Here is a 20,605-nt window from a genome sequence, read left to right as displayed (position 1 = left end):
TAGGAATTGCACGTAAGGGATATGCTTGGTTCTTACATGCAATTCTCGCATAGCCATGGTTGCTCCAATGCTTCTGGAGCTTTTTTTGGTAAATCATGAAGGTTCTAATCTATTACATTAAAGCTAATTCACTTTTCTAGAAAGTTCTCGAGACATGATTGGTTTAAACAGGAAAGATTTCTCAATTCGTCAGGAAGTTTCAAGGATAATTTCATAAAGGGGACTGACTTAGCGGAAAACGTACCTGGTTTTTGAAAGATATGTTACTCACAGAAATTGGGCATATCAGCTACCTGTTATTTTCCTGAAACGTCTCTGAATCGTTTTTACAGTGCACATTAACTAAATTATAACGAGGTGTAATCGTACATCCTAACAATATTACCATAGAGACTGTAACAATCATTTCATGTAATTGCAAATAAAATTTTTTTTTAATTTTCAGAATTAGGATTTCGTTTCTAAAACTAATTTTAGTGCATAAATTCAAATTTGACGAAAAGTAAAAGTACAGTTATGGGGATAAAAGATTTATCTATGTATTTTATCAACTAGTAAACAATGTCATTTGAAAGAACTTTAAATTAAAATTCAGGCTTAATTTTAAAGAGCCTTCTGCAGTGAAATTTGCATCTGCTATATTTATGACACAACATAGAAGTTCAAAAGCACTCACCTTGCTGTTGAATTATTCCAGAATTATCTGCTCCGACATTTCTTGTTGGGTTTGTGTCTTTACTTAAAGATGTATCATCAATTGTTTGATCAAATGCTTCTATTTTCTTCTGTACATCATCCTGAGATAGCACGGGGGGAATGAAATAAACTTGCTCTCCAGTATTGTCAAACGCACTCGAATCTTTTTTGTCATTTAACTTTTCCTGTGAAAATTCTCCTGTTGTTGATCCTTGTTGAGCTACGCTGGGCCTGGATGAAAAGAAGGTGCTGTCGTCCGTCAGTGTCTGCTGATTAATTTTGTCTTGAACAGAAGTTACTTCGGTTTTCTTTGTTCTCCCAACGTTCTGGTTTTGATTGAAATTGTCATTTCCTAAGTGGTTAAAAGTTGGCTGAGTATTTCGTATTCCACCTTGTTGATTATTGTTTTGAATAGAATAAAAATTTTGCTTCTCTGGTGGAACTAGGACGCGGTTATAATTTTGATTACCTGCGTTTGATTGCTTGATTCTCCATCCATTTTGTTGCCGATTATCATGTCTGGATGCCTGCCCACCATTTTGGTAAGAATACCCTTGAAAGCTATTATGAGATTGCACATGAACTTGTTGATTGTAATTCTGATTGTTAGGATTACGTATTTGCGCATTTCCATTAGCATTTGGCAATGGATGGAAACTTTCTCCTCTGTAATTACCCTGAGGTTGGTTTGGATAAGAGTTCTGCTTCACATTCCCATTGACTGGCTCAGTATGTTGCTGCTGTACATTAACATTTTGGACTTGTCTTTGTCCATGGCTATTTTGGAAATTTTGCGTTGCAGTATTTACTGGAGCTCTTGCATCAAGTTTAGGATCATCTTGGTAGCCGCCTGAATCGACTGCAGCGTGCCTCTGATCATTGTTAGGGTTGGTAATCGCATGTGGTTGATTAAAATTTGCGACATTTTGTCCCGGAAACATAACTTTATCAGGATAGGGCGCTGGGTCCGGCTGAGAAAATCCGGCTTGATGCTTATTTCTGTTGTAGTTCTGATTACTTGGCTGGTTCTGTTGCTGCCGGCTATCATCATAGTTTTTATTTCCTATATTTGCATCAGTTTTCTGGGAGTTGGAGTGTTGTCTTTGACTTTCAAAAACATTGCTAGGAACCTTGCTTCCGCCATTGTTCTGGTGTCTGTTATATTGATTAGGACGTTCGTTATGTGGTTTATTTGGTACAGCATAATTTTGAGGAAGAATCTGCGGGCCGATGTGTGCTACATTTTGCTGCAAGTTATTTAACTGAGCGTGAACATCTCCTGGTAGTAAGAGTCGAATTTCAGGAACGTCATTTAAACTTAAAGGAAATGCAGTTATTTCAGGCCTTTTCTCCTTTCCAATTACATCAGAGACGCCACCTGTGGAAGTATAAAAGTACCTTCTTAAAATACAATTGAAGAAACCTATATTACATTAAAGTACCGCATTATAGGTCTAAAGTTAAGAACTATACTTCCGTGCTAAGCAAGAGCGCCCATATGCAAAACTGGGGGGACTCTGATATTTACCCCATGGTTTAGCAGGATATTTTCCCCATAGAAACCGATTTCAGTGCAAATTAGAGTTATTAAAATTTTTCATTTTTAATAACTTATTCATTAATTGCTGGAGAAGAAATGTTTTTAAATTTTTGCAAAAAAAAGTACTAAAAGCAAGAAAGTTCTAATTTCAAACGGGGGGGGGGGGAGGGGGGAGTTGAGCTCCTCCCTTGCCCCCCCCCCCATATAGGCGCCCTTGGTGCTAAGAACAAAAGTCGTTTTCTGCACTTTTTTTTCAAATCAAAATTGAGTTAGTCACCAAGTGACTCTTTGTCAAATATTTTACCGAAAGACAATGTTTTATGGTCATTGGTGAATAGGAATTATTTCTTTAAAAATTCTGAAAAAACTGCATTTGTATGAAATACATGGAGGTACACAACTTTGAACTGCAATTTCTCATTTTGAACTCAGATGCAGATTCGAATTTTGCGCTTAGCACGGCAGTATATATCTTAAGAAAATAACTTGTGTTTGGTATTTCTACTACATCATGTGTAAATTAAAGTAAGACAGTTTTAAATATGCTCTCATAGAACAAATTACACAGTAATTTATAAGTTATTGCTACTATGTGAGAAATACAAGAAATGGCACTTTAATAGATTACAAAAATTCTTTTAACACCCTCAAAACCGTTTATATGAGCTGTGAGAGGCGGAAAAAGTTGCGATATTCTTTATTATAGCAGCTAGAAAGAAGCAGAAGAAATCTTCCTTCTACATAAAATCCACCGCCAGCTATTCCATACTAGGACTGCAGTTTCGTGCTTTTTAGCACTCACCGGAATAGGAAGTGCCTTAGCTGGAGGTGGAAAACCTCTTAAGGAGGCCAAGAGTGCCAAACAAACTGGTAGCTAATATAGAATTAGCACTGACCAGATGAGTGACAGAAGCAATGATTCGGTTCAACTTGGTATTTTATGTATTTCTGCCTTAGCCCTGGCTATAGGGCGGTAACTTACGGGAAAAAAAATCTTCCTTCTGTCTAAACTTAACTATGTGGTAAACCCTTAATGAGCAAACATGCATAAGCAATTACTCCTTTTACAACGAAATCTTCACAAACAATTGGTTAATTTTGAATGAGAGCGCATCACTCTAGAATATTGTCCATTTAACGAAACGGTTAACCAACAATAACGAGTTTTTCAAAAAGTTTTATTTCTCGATTTTGCTATTTTTTAAGTAAAGTTCTGTATTTCAATACATCTTCGTTTGTCCTTCCTGGGTTCTGAATCAACCAGAATGGGTCTAAAGGAAGTAACACAAAAGAAAAACGCATTTCTCCAGGGGAATACATTTATTATTACACGAAGGCTTCAGTGATCAAGCATATAAACCACGTCTGTGAGGATTAAGATCTTAACTGAGTTTTATAAAAAATACCGACTTCCCGACTTCTTTGGAAGCAGTGGCGGATACAGCCGGCGGGCAACCGGGCATTTGCCCGGTGGGTCGGTCATGCTTCGGGCCGATCATCTAACAGCAAAGTATTTCGGTCCTGTCTACGTCTACTAACAGCAAAATGTAAATTTTGCACGCATGTGTTTAGAATAACGCAACTTCGCAAAGCAGACTCAGCTCCTCTTTACGCATGGTCTAAAGCTTGAGGGTGGAGGGAGACAGGGCCGTCACCAAGAGGACTGGGGAGGGGGAAATTCTGAAATAGGGCTGCCCAGGACCTGATTACCACACAGGCTGACTAGGCCTAGGCCTGGGATCCCATGTTCCTAAGGGGCCAAAATTTTTCAAAGAATTATGCATAGCATTGCAACGATATGAAAAATACATGTATTAAAAAAAAATATATGATTTATTAATTGGAAAAAAAAAATTCTTTGAAGAGGAATTTTTAATCATGCAGCCAGTAACGAATTTTCCTTGGTCACGATTATGACGGGGCCCAAATGGGATTCATAAATGCACATAAGTGATTGATAGATAGTTGTGTGATTAGACAAAGAGGTCTCCAAATGTTCATTCGTGCTTTAAAAATGTAAATCAAACACTGCATAGTCTTCAGGGGTCCTCCAAATTAATGTAGGCCTAAAGTCTCACTCTCAGTTAGTCGGGCCCTGGGGCTGCCAATATATTTTTAGTGGTGTAATAATAAATAAATAAAAAAACGGGGAAACCTTACCGGTCGTAAAAAGTTGAAATACTTTTGGTCTCTTAGACAGTTTTATTTATAAGTGACAATTCACAATTGCTATAAAATGCAACTTACAACAAGGGCCGACTTGAGGTCGTGTCAGCTTAGAATAGGGGCTCGGCTCGGAAATGAACTCGTGCAGAGGATAAAATATCCTAATGGTCAAAGGTGTAGAAGGGGGATTGTGAAAAAAATTGACCTATGTCATTTTTTCCCCTTTTGCTCTCGGCGACCCTGTTTATAACAATTGGAATAAAAGGGACAAAATATTTTTTTCCGTAAAATTATTTTTAAAAAATGCAATTCTAAAATACCATTGAGGATCATGAAAGACTCTACACTATTAAGATTATCAAATCAAAGGCCAAAGGCCGCCGAAATGTGAGTTGAAAGCATTTTTTGACGAAACAAAGTATTCTGTACGCTGTACAAACTCACGGTTTCGGGCCCCTCAGTTTAAAAAGAAAATAAGTAGATAAAAACCAATGTTGAAAGAATTCTGGTGGACCCCAGAACCTCCCCCCCCCTCCTTATATCATCGAAGATCGTGTTAAATTTAAATTTTGGGGCTTTAATTTTGAATAACTTCGTAAGAGAACAGCCGAATCCACTCCCGTCATAACATGGAATTCCAGTTTCGAAAATTTACTGGAGGAAAGCACTCGAACCTCTCCCATTTTTTTAACCTTCCCAAAGATGGTCTAAAACTGATTTTAAATTAACCGTATCAAAAATTTTCTGGGAAGGTGCCCCGTCCCCTCCTTTCTCTAGACATCATCAATGAAGAACGTTTTAAATCTCGTTTTTAGTGCTTCAATTTCGAAAATTTTCATGGGTGAGCCTCCTGAAAACTCCTTTTCCTAACATCACTGAAAGTCAGCAAAAATTTCGTTTTTGGAACTTAACCTTCAAGTGACTGCCGGTGCCCTAGTCTTTACCAAAAAAGGCTTTAAAGACTTCAATTTGAAAACTTTCTGGTGGATGGCCTCGGAATATATCTCGACTTAAAATCATCAAAGATCTTCTAAAACTGCGTTTTCGGAGCTAATATTTTTTTAAAAAAATTTCAGAGGAGGGCCCCCGGAACCACTCTTCATAGCATATACTCGAAGATAATTTAAAATTCTGTTTTTGGATTTCCACTTCCGAAAAATTACAGCAGGAGAAATCCTGAACCTACGCTCCCTTAACATCAAATATTGTCTAAAATTGAGCTTTAAAACTACAATTTCAAAAAATTTCCGAGGGAGAGGCCCCCCGGAACCCCCTGTTTCAGACTCAATGTTAATCTTTCCATTTAGTTTATATTGCTAATACTTTAATGACTCCCAGAAGCCAGAAAGCTAAGTCCACTCTCTCTCTCTCTCTCTCTTTGCATTTGTACATGCGTTTGAGAAAAAAAAAATAAAACTAAGGGGCTGCCAAACTCGTACCCGACCCCTCCCACCAGGTTTTTGACCTCGTATCGAGTCGGGGGTCGTCAGGGTATGGCAGTTTAAAAAAAGGAATGTTTATGATAGGGTCACGTAACGTATGTTTGTGTCGAGGGAGCCATCACGTTCTAAGACGGCCTTTTATTCTTTCACCCATGAACATCGCTAGATCTGTTTCATAAAACAGGGCAATTAAGTTATTTGTTATGACTGCAGAAAAGGACATACTAGCCAAGCAGTGTTATCATTACGGAAATATTCAATCAAGTTCCAGGCATTATAAAAATACTTAAATGGACAATTACAATCACAATTTTCCCCCAAAATAAAGTTTAGCTAATACTGTATCAATTTGTTCACCATTAAAGCGCAGAAGCGTCCCTATCTGTTAAATTTTGTTTAAATAAAACATATTTAGTTGTTAAGAATAATTTCCTCATATTTAAGTGATATCCCAATCGTTAGGTAAAATTTAATATCTAAAAGAGTTATGGGTCCTAATGCCAGGGCCGATTTTTTCAACCAATCCGCCACTGTTTGGAAGTACTGGCTGAACTGTTAACTGCTTCACATCCTATACATCAGGTGATTTTGAGCTTTTTTCAATGTAAGAAAATGAAGGTCAGCTGAGTGACAGCGATTGAAAAAAAAATGAAGAACACTGGAACAGCCAATTCCACAACGGACTGGAATGTTAACCTCATTAGAAACATTCAAAAGAGGTTTACGCAAAATAAAAAAAAGAAGAAGTGACTCGGTTAATAATTCCATTTGCTAGTAGAATTTATGAATTTTTAACATCACATAATGCAAAGTAACGTAAAACAGCAAAAATTTTCAAATCAAATTTCCTTAAACATGAGAACATATTTTTGTTCTTTCCATTTAAGAATTTTCTTATCACGTTTGAGGACGTCATTTTATTTAGGGAAATCAATAGCGTTAAGAAAATTGAAACAGTTTGAACTTTATTTTTAACTAGAGGTACCAGCATGGCTTTGACCGTAGTAGAAAATTAAAAGGTCATTTGGTTCGCCTGTATATTTAAGAATAATGGATGATGAATTTCTCGTCAATTTGCTATGTTCATTTGTTAGTCCATGTTCGCATATGGTAGTTTGCTCGTCCATGTTATGGTAATTTGTTAGTCCACTTTATGGTAATTTGTTCGTCCACGTTATGATAATTTGCTCGGTAAAATGCTCTTAGAATTGGAACAGAAAAAAAACAAAAACAAAATCGAATTTTTGAAAAATTGCTTCGAGGTGCTCACTCTCATGTTACGAACTAATTTTGTGCCAAATTTCATGAAAATCGGCCTAACGGTCTAGGCGCTATGCGCGTAACAGAGATCCAGACATACAGACTTTCAGCTTTATTATTAGTAAAGAAAAGATAGAAAGACGTGATTAAACAGCCTTACAATTTAAAGTCAAAGTAAAAACTTTTAAATATTTTTTTATTTTTAATATATTGTTCCCAATCTTTGCAATTAATTTTATTCATGAATAAAAACTTCGGCCGAAGTCTCTAGCCGTTTTCTGGTCTAATGCTGCCATGGAAACTAATTGACGTTTGATCAGCCTTTAAATGCCAGGAATCCGAGACGTGGTACTTTTTCTTTCTTTTATGTTCGATGGGTTTTGAGTTCTTCTCAGATAATAGTAAATTTTGGTTTAAAAAATAATAAAATTTTATTATCTTAGTTTTTATTATTTATTTATTTATTTATTTTTTATGCTAGTGCAATATTCGTGTCTTCTTTTATGAATAAAATTAACATCGGAGATGTTCACCTTAGCTCAAAGTTACCCTCTGTACAGCTTTCATTATTTTATTAATTTTTTCTTATTGAACAGGAAAATGACAGACACAAAATATAGTAATAATATTTGAGAACATGATAATGATAGCCAGAAACATGCAAATGACCAATTTGTAAATGATTAATCTCAGTAAAAAGACAGAATTTCAAAGGTGTTTCACTACGTTAAAATTTAACTTATTTAACTACATTTGAATAAAAAAATAAAATATCATGTTTAAGGGGGAGAGGTTAATTAAGGAACCCTTTTCTCTCAAACTCTTCAAATTTTGGTGAATTTCTTAAATTTCTGCAGACTTTAGAACTTTATCTATCTCAATAACAGGGAGAAAAGGACAAATAATTGTTGCCTCAAAAAGTGTCTCAATAATGCTACTTCGATTGCTACCTATTTATTTATATTTTTTTTTCGTTATTACACTGTTCGTGTGGTTCCCTGGAAAAGAATAGTTATAATTTTACCGAAAGCCTAAATCTCTCTTCATTATGTGCCTAGACACCATTACTTTGTTTTCCGAACCGTTTCAATAGTAATATTTACTCTTGTTGCTGCCACAATGCTCTTTAAAACCATTTAGCAATTTAAATTTATTAAATTTTTATTTCAGTAAAAATACAATTTAATGATGCGTAAGAAATCCTTTCAGTGAAATTTTGGGAGGAATAAATAAATTAATTAATTACAGTTGAACTCTCTTAATGCGATCACGTTTAATACGAAATTACGGCTATAACAAACATGCTGTTTGTTAAGTTTAGTTTACTATCTAATTACATTAAAAATTTCATGTATTATACGTACATTAAATTGAAAATCTCGGCTAAGACGAAAAAAAAAATTCTTCCCACTTTACTTAAAAAGTTTGTGGTTGAATACTGTAATTTTCTTTTTTAGAAATTATTCATTAGTTTGTTAGGTAGTAGAAATCCCATAGTGTAAAGAAATGAAAATATTAAATATTTTACATAGGTACATTTGTTTACCTGTGGATATTTCAATTTACTCGGAGATAAAATTGTTCATCATCCATTGTGGAAAAAACCTATTCCGCGAGTGACGTTTTTCATTTTAATTTTGTCAATATTTTCCAGAAACATTCATTCATAAGAAATAAGAATACGATTTTTTACTGAATTTACTAATAGTTAGAGATAACAGTGTGTGTATTAGTAGTAATGTTTTTAGGTAAACATTTCTTTGTTTTTTCGCAGTATCAGTCATTCACGGTTGTTACGAATAACAGCTAATACGAACAAATTCATGGATTTTTCACATTTCGTATAAACTGTATTATTAAAATAAAAGTTAGTAGTCTGCTTTTAAGAGCCTGTGATTTTGTACTGCTAACAGTTCTAGAAATGTGAGAGCCCCAGTAAGTGGGAGGCTAGAAGGAAAAAAACATCAACACCTTCGCAGCAATAATTACTTACTGGGCCAAACGTAGGAATGGAATTTATTCTTCTTCTGTGTAAATTTCCTACTGTAGTAGAAGTATAGAGATAAAACATCTCTAATAAATTATTACCATTGTTTTTTACCCCTACCAATATTTAAACTACTTACTCAGATAATAATGTTTGCAGTTTGGATAAGATTTGGTAAAGACATTTTCAAGCTTTTAATATTCAAATACACTGTAAAAACGATTCAGAAACGTTCCTGGAAAATAATAGGCAGCTGATGTGCTCAATTTCAACCAGTAACATATCTTACAAAAACCAGGAACGTTTTCCGATAAAAGTGAGTACCCTTCCTAAAATACTGAGAATTATCCCCTGTTAAAGCCAGTCGTGAACCTTCTACAAAAATTGAATAGGTTTAATGTATTTGATTAGAATCTTCCTGGTTTACCAAGAAAGCTCCAAAAGCATTAGCGCAACCACGGCCAAAGCTACGCGAAAATGGCAAGCAGGATCCCAGCATATTCCTTGCCAGCAATTCCCGCCTCGCAAAGCTTCAGCTGTCCAATGAGTTATTTGCTCCCATTGGGAGCTTAGTCAATCCGGACGGGCCGCAGACAAACTAACGCCGGTATACTAAATAAACACGCTCAGTCAATCTTTAAACTGGTAGCAAAAAATATTTTTCGCACCAGTGCAAAGTCTGCTTTCGTACATCTTTTAGCAATTCAGGAAACTTTTTTGCAAAGATACTTGATTTTGCAGGGAAATAGGCGAAAACCTCTGAAATCCCGAAACGTTCCACGGAAATAACCAGTAACGTTTCGGAATTTTTTTACAGTGTACTGACGTTCAACTTTTGCTTCACATTGAAACTAATGCATAATGTAGTTTTTAAAAAGAATTGTTGGAAAAGTTTCAGACTTCATGCTTGACTTGCTGAATCGGTATTTTTTAGCCAAGAACATTAAATTTACCTTTATTGAGAATCATCCTTGGGCAAAATCTGACACAGTTGGTACTAGTTAAACTTGGCCAACAAATTCATCAGGAAACTTTGGCCCGTGTCCTATTAGTTTTTGGTAAAAATCTAACTTATACATCACATTAGTATAGTATTGCGATTTCAATCTTATAGCTTATTTCTTACTAGCTGCACTACTCGGTCTGCATCGAAAATAAAAATTGTATCGAGTAACGCACAGATAAAAGAAAAATAAAAAAAATTACGTTTCTCGTCAACGTGTAGAAAAGAGCAATTTCATGATCCAAAATTTAAATTCAGACCTCTTTGGATTTCTTTAAAACTCCAGAAATTCTGTTACTGTTATTAATCGGTCTAGACAGTCCATTTCACGAATTTTCTAGTGAAAACAACCTAGGGGAGTCCTCTCATCAGCTATAGGGGGCGAAAAAACCGTGAGTGAATTCCTGAGCATCAACGGACTTCTATGCCAAACTTAACAAAGATCTGACGAAAACTGTGGATGTGTGTAAGAAAAAAAAACCTATGGGAGGTTTTTTTACCACCATAGAGGGACGAAAGCTACCCTGTGAGTTCTTGAGCATCAAAGGTCCTCCGGCCAAATTTGGCAAAAATCCGACATAAACTGGATTTGTATGAGGAATAAATACACTTTCACACGCACACAAATAGACCTCCATTTTCGTATAAGTAGATAATTTCATTTTCATTCTTTTTTAAGCATCACTCCCTCGGTAAAAATATTCGTGTCTGTTTATTTGTACATCATACTTTTTACTTTTACACTCCACTGGTATGTTTTCGAATCATTTTAAAACAATAATTTTAGCCGTATTTCTTGCCACTTTTCCAAAAATCTTTAAGACGTCGACATTATAGTGTGATTTTCTCGAACACATTTTCAATTGCACAGGCGTCAATTATAAACAAGAAGCTCATCCAGAACTACTCGAGCCCTTTTTACGTTAAAATCAACATCGATCTTCTTACATTAGTTATATCTCTATATCCATAGGTTTCAGTTTTATTGATAAGTGTACTTTTGACAGAAAAAATATCTGTGTGTAAAGAAAATATGTCTCTTTTATGTTAAAGGAAGACTATTTAAGATGTGACCTTGCTTCTCTTAACGAAAAATGTTTAAATTTCTCTCGTAGATACCTATGGTCATAATTTTTGAATTGTTCTAAAAGTACCCTAAAAAGTCATTTTGATTTTCTTTTTCTAAACGTTTAGCATCAATAAATTTCTCCCATAAAGTTGGAGTGTAGTGTTCAAGTGTGAAGAGAATAATATTAAATTTATTTGAACTGTTTAAAAGTAAACAAAACGTTGTTCAAATCAAAAAATGAAAAACGGGAAAGAAGGGTCCTAGTCGAGATTTTTGGAGCAAACAAAGTTTTGTTCGAATCGGACTATTTTCTCAGAACATTATTAAAGACGCGGTACAGGCCAAAAAAAGTACACTTACCACATTACATATCCCTACTTTCAATAACTAATTCTTTTGTGATTATACGAGGAGATAACATTTCCGGGCTTATTGGCCGTAGTCTAATTGGAGTAGAAATTCCAGACGTTTCGGCTTGCTTTGCTGCAGCCATCATCAGGCAAAGCCAGCCGAAACGTCCGGAATTTCTACTCCAATTAGACCACGGCCAATAAGCCCGGAAATGTTATCTCCTCATTTTGACGCCGGCCGTGAAAGCCTTAAACAGTATTTAACTTTTTGATTATTATTATTATTATTATTATTATTATTATTATTATTATTATTATTATTATTGAAATTTTTTTGTGAAATTTTTATTCTACTTATTTGTTTACTTGTACAAGAAAATAGCCTAAAGAAAGGGTAACAATACTTTTTGCTTAACACTCCGGTGCATGCAAATTAAATTTTACTGTTTTATGATGCTAATTTTCTTTAAATTTTGATATTACTTTAACTTAATCAAGCCGTAAATAGCATTAAAAATGTGTCGAGAAACATGGGAGAAAATCTCAAGCGGCCCTGAAGTTTAAGAAATAATGTTCGAGCGCAGAAAATTGTCCAGAGAATGCATTTTAACACATTGTGCATTGGTAAAGTATTAATGATAATTCCATGATGAGAGGCATGTGATAATGATCAGAGACTCTTTAATCAAAAGGACTACTAATTTTAAGAACCGATAAGAAGTTCATGAAGAAATATAAAAGCTGGCTTATGTGAGTTATATATAGTCCACCTCACTATTATTAGCCTCTGCGAACTACAAAAATCAATCATTTAATTGCTTCACGAAGAAAATTTGCTTCTTCAATGTTTCATTTTAACAAAAGTGGCTTTCTTATTTTCAATTGGTTTTGAAGTAGATTAGTTCGTAAAGCCAACAATCCTGAGGTGGACGATACCAATGTATACCATACAGTTCCTAATGATCTGGCCCGGATCTGTGTACCCGCAGACCCGCAGTGCGATGGGGGAGGGGGGCTCGTCCCCTTAAATGACCCAACGGGCGAACAAATTTGAAAAAAAAAAAAAAAAAAAGCTAGCACTAAGACACATTAACGTTGCAAGTATGCACTGCTGGCCTCTGCGGAGGCGCCCTTCAAATTTTGTTGCAGGGGGGGGGGGCAAAATTTATAGACCCGAGCCTGCTAATAATGCTCGTAAACAGTCATTTGACAGAACAAGAAAATAACAAGAATTCTCGTAACCGGCGTTCAAGGTGTTAAGCATTACATCCAGATCCAGCTTTTTTTAAAAGCCTTTTTTTAAATCAAAACTCACACAATTACCGCCAAGCTATTAAACCTACCACTCTACCACTAAGAAAGGATAAAATCACTTCACCAATAAAATACCTGGAAATCCTTTACCATTTCCTTATAATTGCACGAGAATTTTCGTAACCGCATGTTTTTTTTTTTTTCAATAAAAAAGCTCACACAACTATCGCCGGATTATTGAACGTGCAACTAAGAAAGGATAGAATCAATTCACCAATAAAGCACTCAGAAGTCCTTTGCTAGGTCATAATAATTGCTCGAGAATTCTCGTAACCGTGCCTACAAGATTTTAAGCATCAAAAAGGCAGTTTTTTTTATTTTTTCGATTTTCTTTAATCAAAACTCGTATAATTACTTCCAAGTTATAAACCGTACCACGGAAAAAAAAAGAAGAGAATCAACTCTGCATCCTTGGAAGTCCTCTGCCATTTCATAATGATTACAGAGTGAAATGACCTTACCTGTCGGAGGAGGCACAAAGTATCCATCGAGCAGTTGAACTTGAACCTGATGGCGAGACGTTGATTCTGGTGTAAATTTGGGTACCTGTTTCCTTTGCTTCAAAGCATGTTCCGGAAGCGGTGGAGGATTGGCAACTGGTGGAAATTCCGGACGAAGTGGATGATTACCCGAATGTCTCTTGTCACCACTAGCTTGAGCACCTAAGTTCATCATCCTCTGATACCTGGACTGTGTCGGGTAAGTCCGGGCAGATGGGGGTCCTACGTTTCGGGTTGGATTTTGCTGTTGAGTTCTGGAATTTTTTGACTCAATCTGGCCGTTGGACGCACGAGGAGGATACACAAGGATGAAGCTTCTTCGAGTTTCGAGAGAGGTGGAATCCGTTGCATTACCGGATAGTGAAAACCTTTGAGCAAATTCGGTGGTATTGAGGGCTTCAGATTTCATAATAGGTCTCCATCCACTGTATTGAAGAGGTTTCGCTGCTGTTGTTGCTTCAGCAGCAGCTGCTTCATAGTATCTTAAGCACAGGAATGCTGTAACAATCCACAGTTTTGCCGCACTTTTATATTCACCCATAATGATTCTTGAGACGATGAACAAATCCGAAAGGGTTAGATAAATTAAAGATGGCTTTCCAATCACAAATTCAATTAAAAGAAACGTTTGTAGTGTTAATAACCAGCCTTAAATGTTCTGAAGCAATTTCAATTCTGAAGAGTAGACTAACAACGTATAGTTTGTTGAAGTTGGTGAATAAATTAAGTTGAAATCAAGTAATTAATATAAGAATGGCATTCGTGTTGCTGTAGAATTAATCCATCCATGACGTAACGTCAAAGATTACGATACAACTGATATATGACGGTAATTGTCAGATATAGGCATGCATGTAGTATCAAATACCGTCTCACGCTCGCTGAACAGAGAAATCACAAAAATTTCTCTTACCAGTTCTTTTTATGTGAATGACCACGTGATGATATTCCATTACCTCTCTTTCTCCAAGATCGTGACGTCATTTCATCCCACCAAAACTTGCAGAAGATGGTCCCTTAACCTGTAAACGATCTGGACCAATGAAGAACCGCGAGAATTGCGGGGGGATGCAGAGAGAGAGGATGAGCAAGTCTCCTGACCTACTTTCCTCCTCTTCGCCTCCAGGTTAAAAATTCGATTTCGTGGATGATGTTGCCGGTTCTTAATTTGTTCTACACGGTAACATCTTTTGATTCATGATAATAAGAAAGTCAAAAGTAATTCGCTCGCCGGTTTAATAAGGAAAGGGAAAGTTCTATGATTGTCGAATGCTTTTCACTTCCGTAATTGCAAATGGAAGTAAATTGTTATGGATGATGCTTTTTTAACAGGGCCCATTCTTTTTTTAAACGTTCTGTTTCATAATAAATGAAAAATAGGATATTGCACGTTATGTCTTTCTTTAAAATTAACATCGTAGCCACAGTCAAATTAATTTATTGGGCACTTTTTATTTATTAGAAAAAATTAATTAAGGTTCTTTAATTAATTTTCATTTAGTCGTTAGAATGGTACATTCTTAATTGCAAAGTGACCATATTTTGAAGTTCGAAATTCGGGACGCTGTACATGTATATTTGTCAATTAATGAATAATTTTATTATTGCTGTTGAGGGATATATATAAATATAATTTCTATTAAAAATATTTTTAATAGTAATACATTTTTTAATAAATAAAATAATTCATTTTTCAACAGAATAAAAAATTCTCAGCCTGAAATTATTTTAATGAAGTAGCCTATATCTGTTTGAAACATTCTTGCAAAATAATAGATTTTTTGTTTTTCTGATTTTGTTACAAAAATTAAGGGCAATTTTTATCAACATTTATTTTGGAAATTATCATACCTTTCAAAGTGTGTATTTTAATCTGTGTTACATGACTGGTAAAAAAAGAAATGTTCATAAAACTAAATAATCACTAAGTTGCTGCTTTAGAATCACTGCGCTGTAAAAGCGATTCAGAATCATTCCTGGAAAATAATGGACAGTTGACGTGTCCAATTTCCTCCAGTAACATATCTTGAAAAAAACTAAGAACGTTTTCCGCTAAAATTCAGTAACCTTCCTGCAATTATCCTGAAACCTCCTGAAAAATTCAAAAATCTTTCCGTTTAAAGCCAGTCGTGTTTTTGGTAGAACTTTAGAGTAAACTTAGGTAGTTATAAAACAAAGCTTGGCTCCTTCCTGATTTATCACAGAAGTTCCAAGAGCAGTATTGCAAACTTGGCCAAGCTAAGGCAGAACTGCAAGTCAGTATCAAGAGCTTTACTCGCCTGCAATTCTCGCAAACCTTCGTACTCCATGAACGTATTCGCTCCCTTTGGGAGCTTACTCAGTCCGGACGGGCCATAATCGGCCTGAAGCCGATAACCTTTATAAATACGCTCAGTTAATCTTTAAACTGGGAGTTAAAAATATTTTCACGAAAGTGAGAAATCTGCATTCATGCAACGTTTAGCCATTCAAGAAGCTTTTTGGCAATGATACTTGATTTTTCCCGAACCGTTACATGGAAATACTCAGTAACGTTTCGGATTTTTTTTTTTTTTTTTTTTTTTTTTTTGCAGTGTATTGAGCAACACTCCTGTTTTTCTGGACAATTCGGGGCAAATGCTCAAAATTCAGGACTAAAAGACGAGTAGGAAAAAATCGGGACACATATGGAAAATTTTGAACGTATGACTCCGTTATTAATTGTTTCTCTGTTAATGCGAATCATCAAATGAATCGAGCATGTTTTGTGGAAAAAAAAACTGATATTCTAAGCGATTAATAAAATGTTAGTTTACATATTAAAAACCTAAAAAAAATCAGTTTAACCTGTTTTAAATCCCGTATATATTATCCCGTGTATATTAATATATCCCGTATATATATTATATAATAATCCCACTGCTTACATTAGCTTCATGTCTGAAAATTCGATTAGAAATCAATATTTATCGTTAATATAGAATTCAATGTCTTTAGCCAGTGCCTATCAAAATTAAATCTATATTTTTTAAAACTTTATACTGTTAATATTCTTGATTCTTTAATAAATTGGACTGTATTTACACCATAATTAAAAATATTTCGACACTCAATTTTTTACTGTTTTGAAATGTTTCTAGTAAAGCAGTCTTTCTAAATTATTTATTAATTTTCATGAACCGAGATGGATTCCGTTCTCAATTTAGTCAACATAAATGCAGCGTAGTTTTTTTTTTCCGTTTAAAAATCTCCTGTTAATATTCAATAACAGAAACACCATTGAAGTAAAATCAGCATAATTTTTAATCCAGTTTTTCATTTATTATACAGGGCGTCCGAAAAGTCTTTAATAGATTTTAAACATTCACAGAAAATCAACAAATTGTCGTACGAATATGCAGTTTGTGACACAGTACTTCACAGGCTCAAGAATTCTTTATGACATTGTAGGAAAAAAAAGTGTAATTAGAAGTAATCGCTATGACGTCACAGTATAAGAAAAACAAACGTCATGTGAGTTGTTTAATCATTTTATTAATACTAGTGGCATCCGCACGGCTTTGCCCGTAGTAGAAAATGAAAAGGTCTTTTGGTTCGCCTGTATATTTACAAATAATGTATGATGAATTTCTCGCCAATTGGCTTACCCATGTTAGGGTTCCACGTTGTGATAACTTGGTAATTTACTAGTCCATCTTATGATAATTTTGCTCCGGAAAATGTTCTTAAAATTTGAATAGAAAAAGAACAAAATCGAATTTTCGAAAATTGCTTCGAGGTGCACACCCCTATGCTACAAACTAATTCTGTGAAAAATTTCATGAAAATAGGCCGAATGGTCTAGACTTTCAGCTTTATTATTAGTAAATAAAGGAAAAGAAAGCAATACTTTTCATTACCTGAGTTCAATGTGTGCACCGTAAGTTGCTCGAACCACATCTAAACGTCCCACAGTGGTTCGATTAGTACAAGCTAGATGGACAAAAGTCTTGTTCAAAATTCTAAACTTTGGTATTGGGATGAGGCAAACAAAACTTGATACTTAGTTATTTGTTTACTAGTGGTACCCGCACGGCTTTGCCCGCAATAGAAAATTAAAAGGTCTTTTCGTTCGCCTGTATATTTACAAATAACGTATAGTGAATTTTCTCGCCAATTTGCTTGTGCCCAAGTTACGGTTCCACGTTATGATAATTTCGTAATTTACTCGTCCATCTTATGATAATTGTGTTCTTAAAATTGGAATAGAAAAAGAACCGCTTCAAATTTTTGAAAAATCGCCTCGAGATGCATACCCCCATGCTACAAACTAACTTTGTGCCAAATTTCATGAAAATCGGCCGAACGGTCTAGGTGCTATGCGTGTCAAAGAGATCCTGGCAGACAGAGATCCGGACATATAGAGACTTTCAGCTGTATTATTAGTAAAGATTAAATAATGTGTAGATGCACAAAATGAATGATTTCTTGGAGGGGGAGGCATAAAATAAAACAGCACGAAACATGCAGTATGCAGTAATAATAAAACGCTGCACTATAGTCAGTAGATATAGTAATGAAATTTCTTTACTAATAATAAAACTGAAAGTCTCTCTGTCTGGATCTCTGTCTGGATTTCTGTCCAAATTTCTGTCCGGATCTCTGTGACGCGCATAGCGCCTAGACCGTTCAGCCGATTTTCATGAAATTTTGCACAAAATTAGTTTGTAGCATGGGGGTGTGCACCTCGAAGCGATTTCAAGAACATTCGATTTCGTTCTTTTTCTATTCCAATTTTAAGAACATTTTCCCGAGCAAAATTATCATAAGATGGACGAGTAAATTACCAAGTTATCATAACGTGGAACCGTAACATGGGCAAGCCAATTGGCGAGAAATTCATTATACATTATTTGTAAATATACTGGCGAACCAAAAGACCTTTTGATTTTTCTACTACGGGCAAAGCCGTGCGGGTGCCACTAGTATGAAATTGAAATGAAGACGATGATGATTTATGCACCATGATCAGATCGTTATTCTTATATATATTTTTTAATACATTTGCTTCGCCTTTTCTTTTATAACGTTTCTATTCAGGGCAACAGCTCTCTTCCTGGTCTCTTTATCCTTCACCCTCTGCGAGTTTCAACATTGTATGAAATTAAATTCCGAGCAGTTACAGATGTCTTTTTTCTTGGTTTCAAACTGTATACGTACGGAACATGGAAGTTTCTCATATACTTACTGTCCTGTTGCATTCAGCGCATTTTTTAGTTGCTCAAACAAGAAAATCTTAAGCTTTCCTATATTTGCGAGAAACCATCTTTTCTTTCCATCTTCAAAATTTTAGATGAAAATGCGTGAAAAGGTACCATTACATTTTATGAACTTTCATATTTAGAATTAAAAAAAAAGAAAAATGTTGAGTGGTTGTGTGATATAATAACAAAGCGCTGTGCAGACTAGCATGCTATGGGAAATTCCGCTGTCAAGGATGCTAAAGGGATGTCACTCCATTCACGAAATCAATATTTAGTAGCCAATAACGAAGCTAATTTTCGTGTTGTGCGTGAGGAATTTGCTCTAAAATTCGTTACTGGCGAAAAACTCGCGCTATAGCCATTTCGCATAAGTTGAACCGCGTTGTAACGAGAGTCGACTGTATTGTTTACATTCTCAGCTGAAGAGTTCCGTCAAAAATTTATTTAGGGTTTTTGTTTTGGTATTGTGCGAGCAAAGAACCATTGGCGAGATTTCGCATGTCAGTTAAACCACTTTTATTTTTTATCATGAGTGGAATAAAATGGTTGAAAGATTACAGAATTCGATAAGTTAAAAGAAATAATGGCAGATCAATTAAAAAGAAAACTGCCACCATATATCCGTGAGAATTGGGTTGATGATTTGCATAGCATGACAGAATTAAATCATAATTCAGAAATTAGAAACATACGAAACAGAAAAATTTAAAATTAACCGATTCGGCAATTTGAGAAGAATAACTCAGCTACAAATGCAAAACAATGAGCGCTAGCCAAGCAAGATAAAGAAGTAATATCTTCTTCTTTTGATAATAATTCGTAGTGTCATATAGTTAAAATATCTAGCATTAATTGTTATTCTTGTCAGTCTTATGTCCACAATGAAAATGTAGTTCCATCAAGAATTGATAAATATCTAATTCAACATCGTGGAAATGGCTGCTTAGAGCTATTAACTACGTAATTTGCATCAATTTCTGACGTTTAGCAATGCTTCTTGAATTCTCATTTATTTCTACGTGAGCCAGAATATCCACAAGACTTTAAAAATTAATTTAAAAGGAGAGCAATTCCACAAAAATGTCAATCTGAGCACCAAAATTTCAATATTAACAAAACTATAAGTATTGTATATCATTTAAAAGCTTGAAATTTATATTTTTAAAGTGTATCAAGTTAAATTTTAATATATATTTTTTCGTATTGAAAATAAGCTGTAACAGATGTCTATGTCCTTTCCGGATTTTCTGGGGGAAATTCGGTCTGTAGTAATCAACCTTTTTCCTAAAAAAAATTCTAACTAAAAGGAAAAAATGTTAGTGTATTTTGTTATACTCATAATATAGTTTTTATACTGGAAGTTTATACCAAAAAATATCTTAGTAGTGTTTCGTTCAGAAACAATCTTATAATCAGTTTATAAATGTCAGTCAGTTACCGTAAAATATCAACTTTTTCACCTCAACATGAAAATTATTGGTGGAAATATTCCAAAATTCTGCCTACATCATGAATATTTGAATGCTGAATAAGTAGAATTGAAAGTTTACAACCGGAACACCGAAAATTCCTCGGTAACTGACTGATATTCTGCTTAACTTTAAAATGGTTGCAATGTATAAATGTATTTATTTTAATACTTCTGAAAACAGAATTATTTTATTTTTAGCCTTTTTAGTGATATCAAACAACTCAACATTTTTAATTTTTAAGAACGATAACATATTTTATTGATTTTGTTCGTTATTCATTCTTACATAATTTAGTAATGCTTGGACCTAAATTTTGAAAATAATTGCGAAATATTCGAATAATACATCAATTCAAAAAAGAAGAAGAAAGCATTTTAGTCAGTACAGCCAAAAGACAAATTTACAATATTGCAACTTTCCCAGGGGGGGGGGAGAAGAAAATCAGAAATATGGGAAGTGACTGCTAGTAAAGAATGTTTCTATGGAGTTTCTTGTGATCTACAATATTTTGTAGTAAGAGTGATAGATGATAATAGGGGAAAGGCTAAGGTGAAATTCTTGAAAAAAAAAATTATTTGTTCAAA

General features: G+C 34.7%; 1 protein-coding gene across 1 annotated transcript in view; it reads right to left on the bottom strand.

The window, feature by feature from the left end:
* The window catches only part of LOC129228524 (uncharacterized), a 59,623-nt gene extending 45,755 nt beyond the window's left edge, over window positions 1-13,868 (bottom strand). Inside the window, exons 1-3 of the mRNA XM_054863203.1 lie at window positions 13,289-13,868; window positions 1,506-2,074; window positions 677-962 (exon numbers count right to left, since the gene is read on the bottom strand). Of these exons, the coding sequence (XP_054719178.1) occupies window positions 677-962; window positions 1,506-2,074; window positions 13,289-13,868 (1,435 nt within the window). The remainder of the gene's footprint in view (window positions 1-676; window positions 963-1,505; window positions 2,075-13,288) is intronic.
* Between the last annotated feature and the right edge of the window lie 6,737 nt (window positions 13,869-20,605).

This window comes from Uloborus diversus, chromosome 8, assembly GCF_026930045.1.
Source record: "Uloborus diversus isolate 005 chromosome 8, Udiv.v.3.1, whole genome shotgun sequence".
In the NCBI taxonomy this organism is placed as follows: Eukaryota; Metazoa; Arthropoda; class Arachnida; order Araneae; family Uloboridae; genus Uloborus; species Uloborus diversus.
The sequence above is the reverse complement of the archived record's forward strand: the minus strand, read 5'-3'. Positions and strand labels throughout refer to the sequence as shown.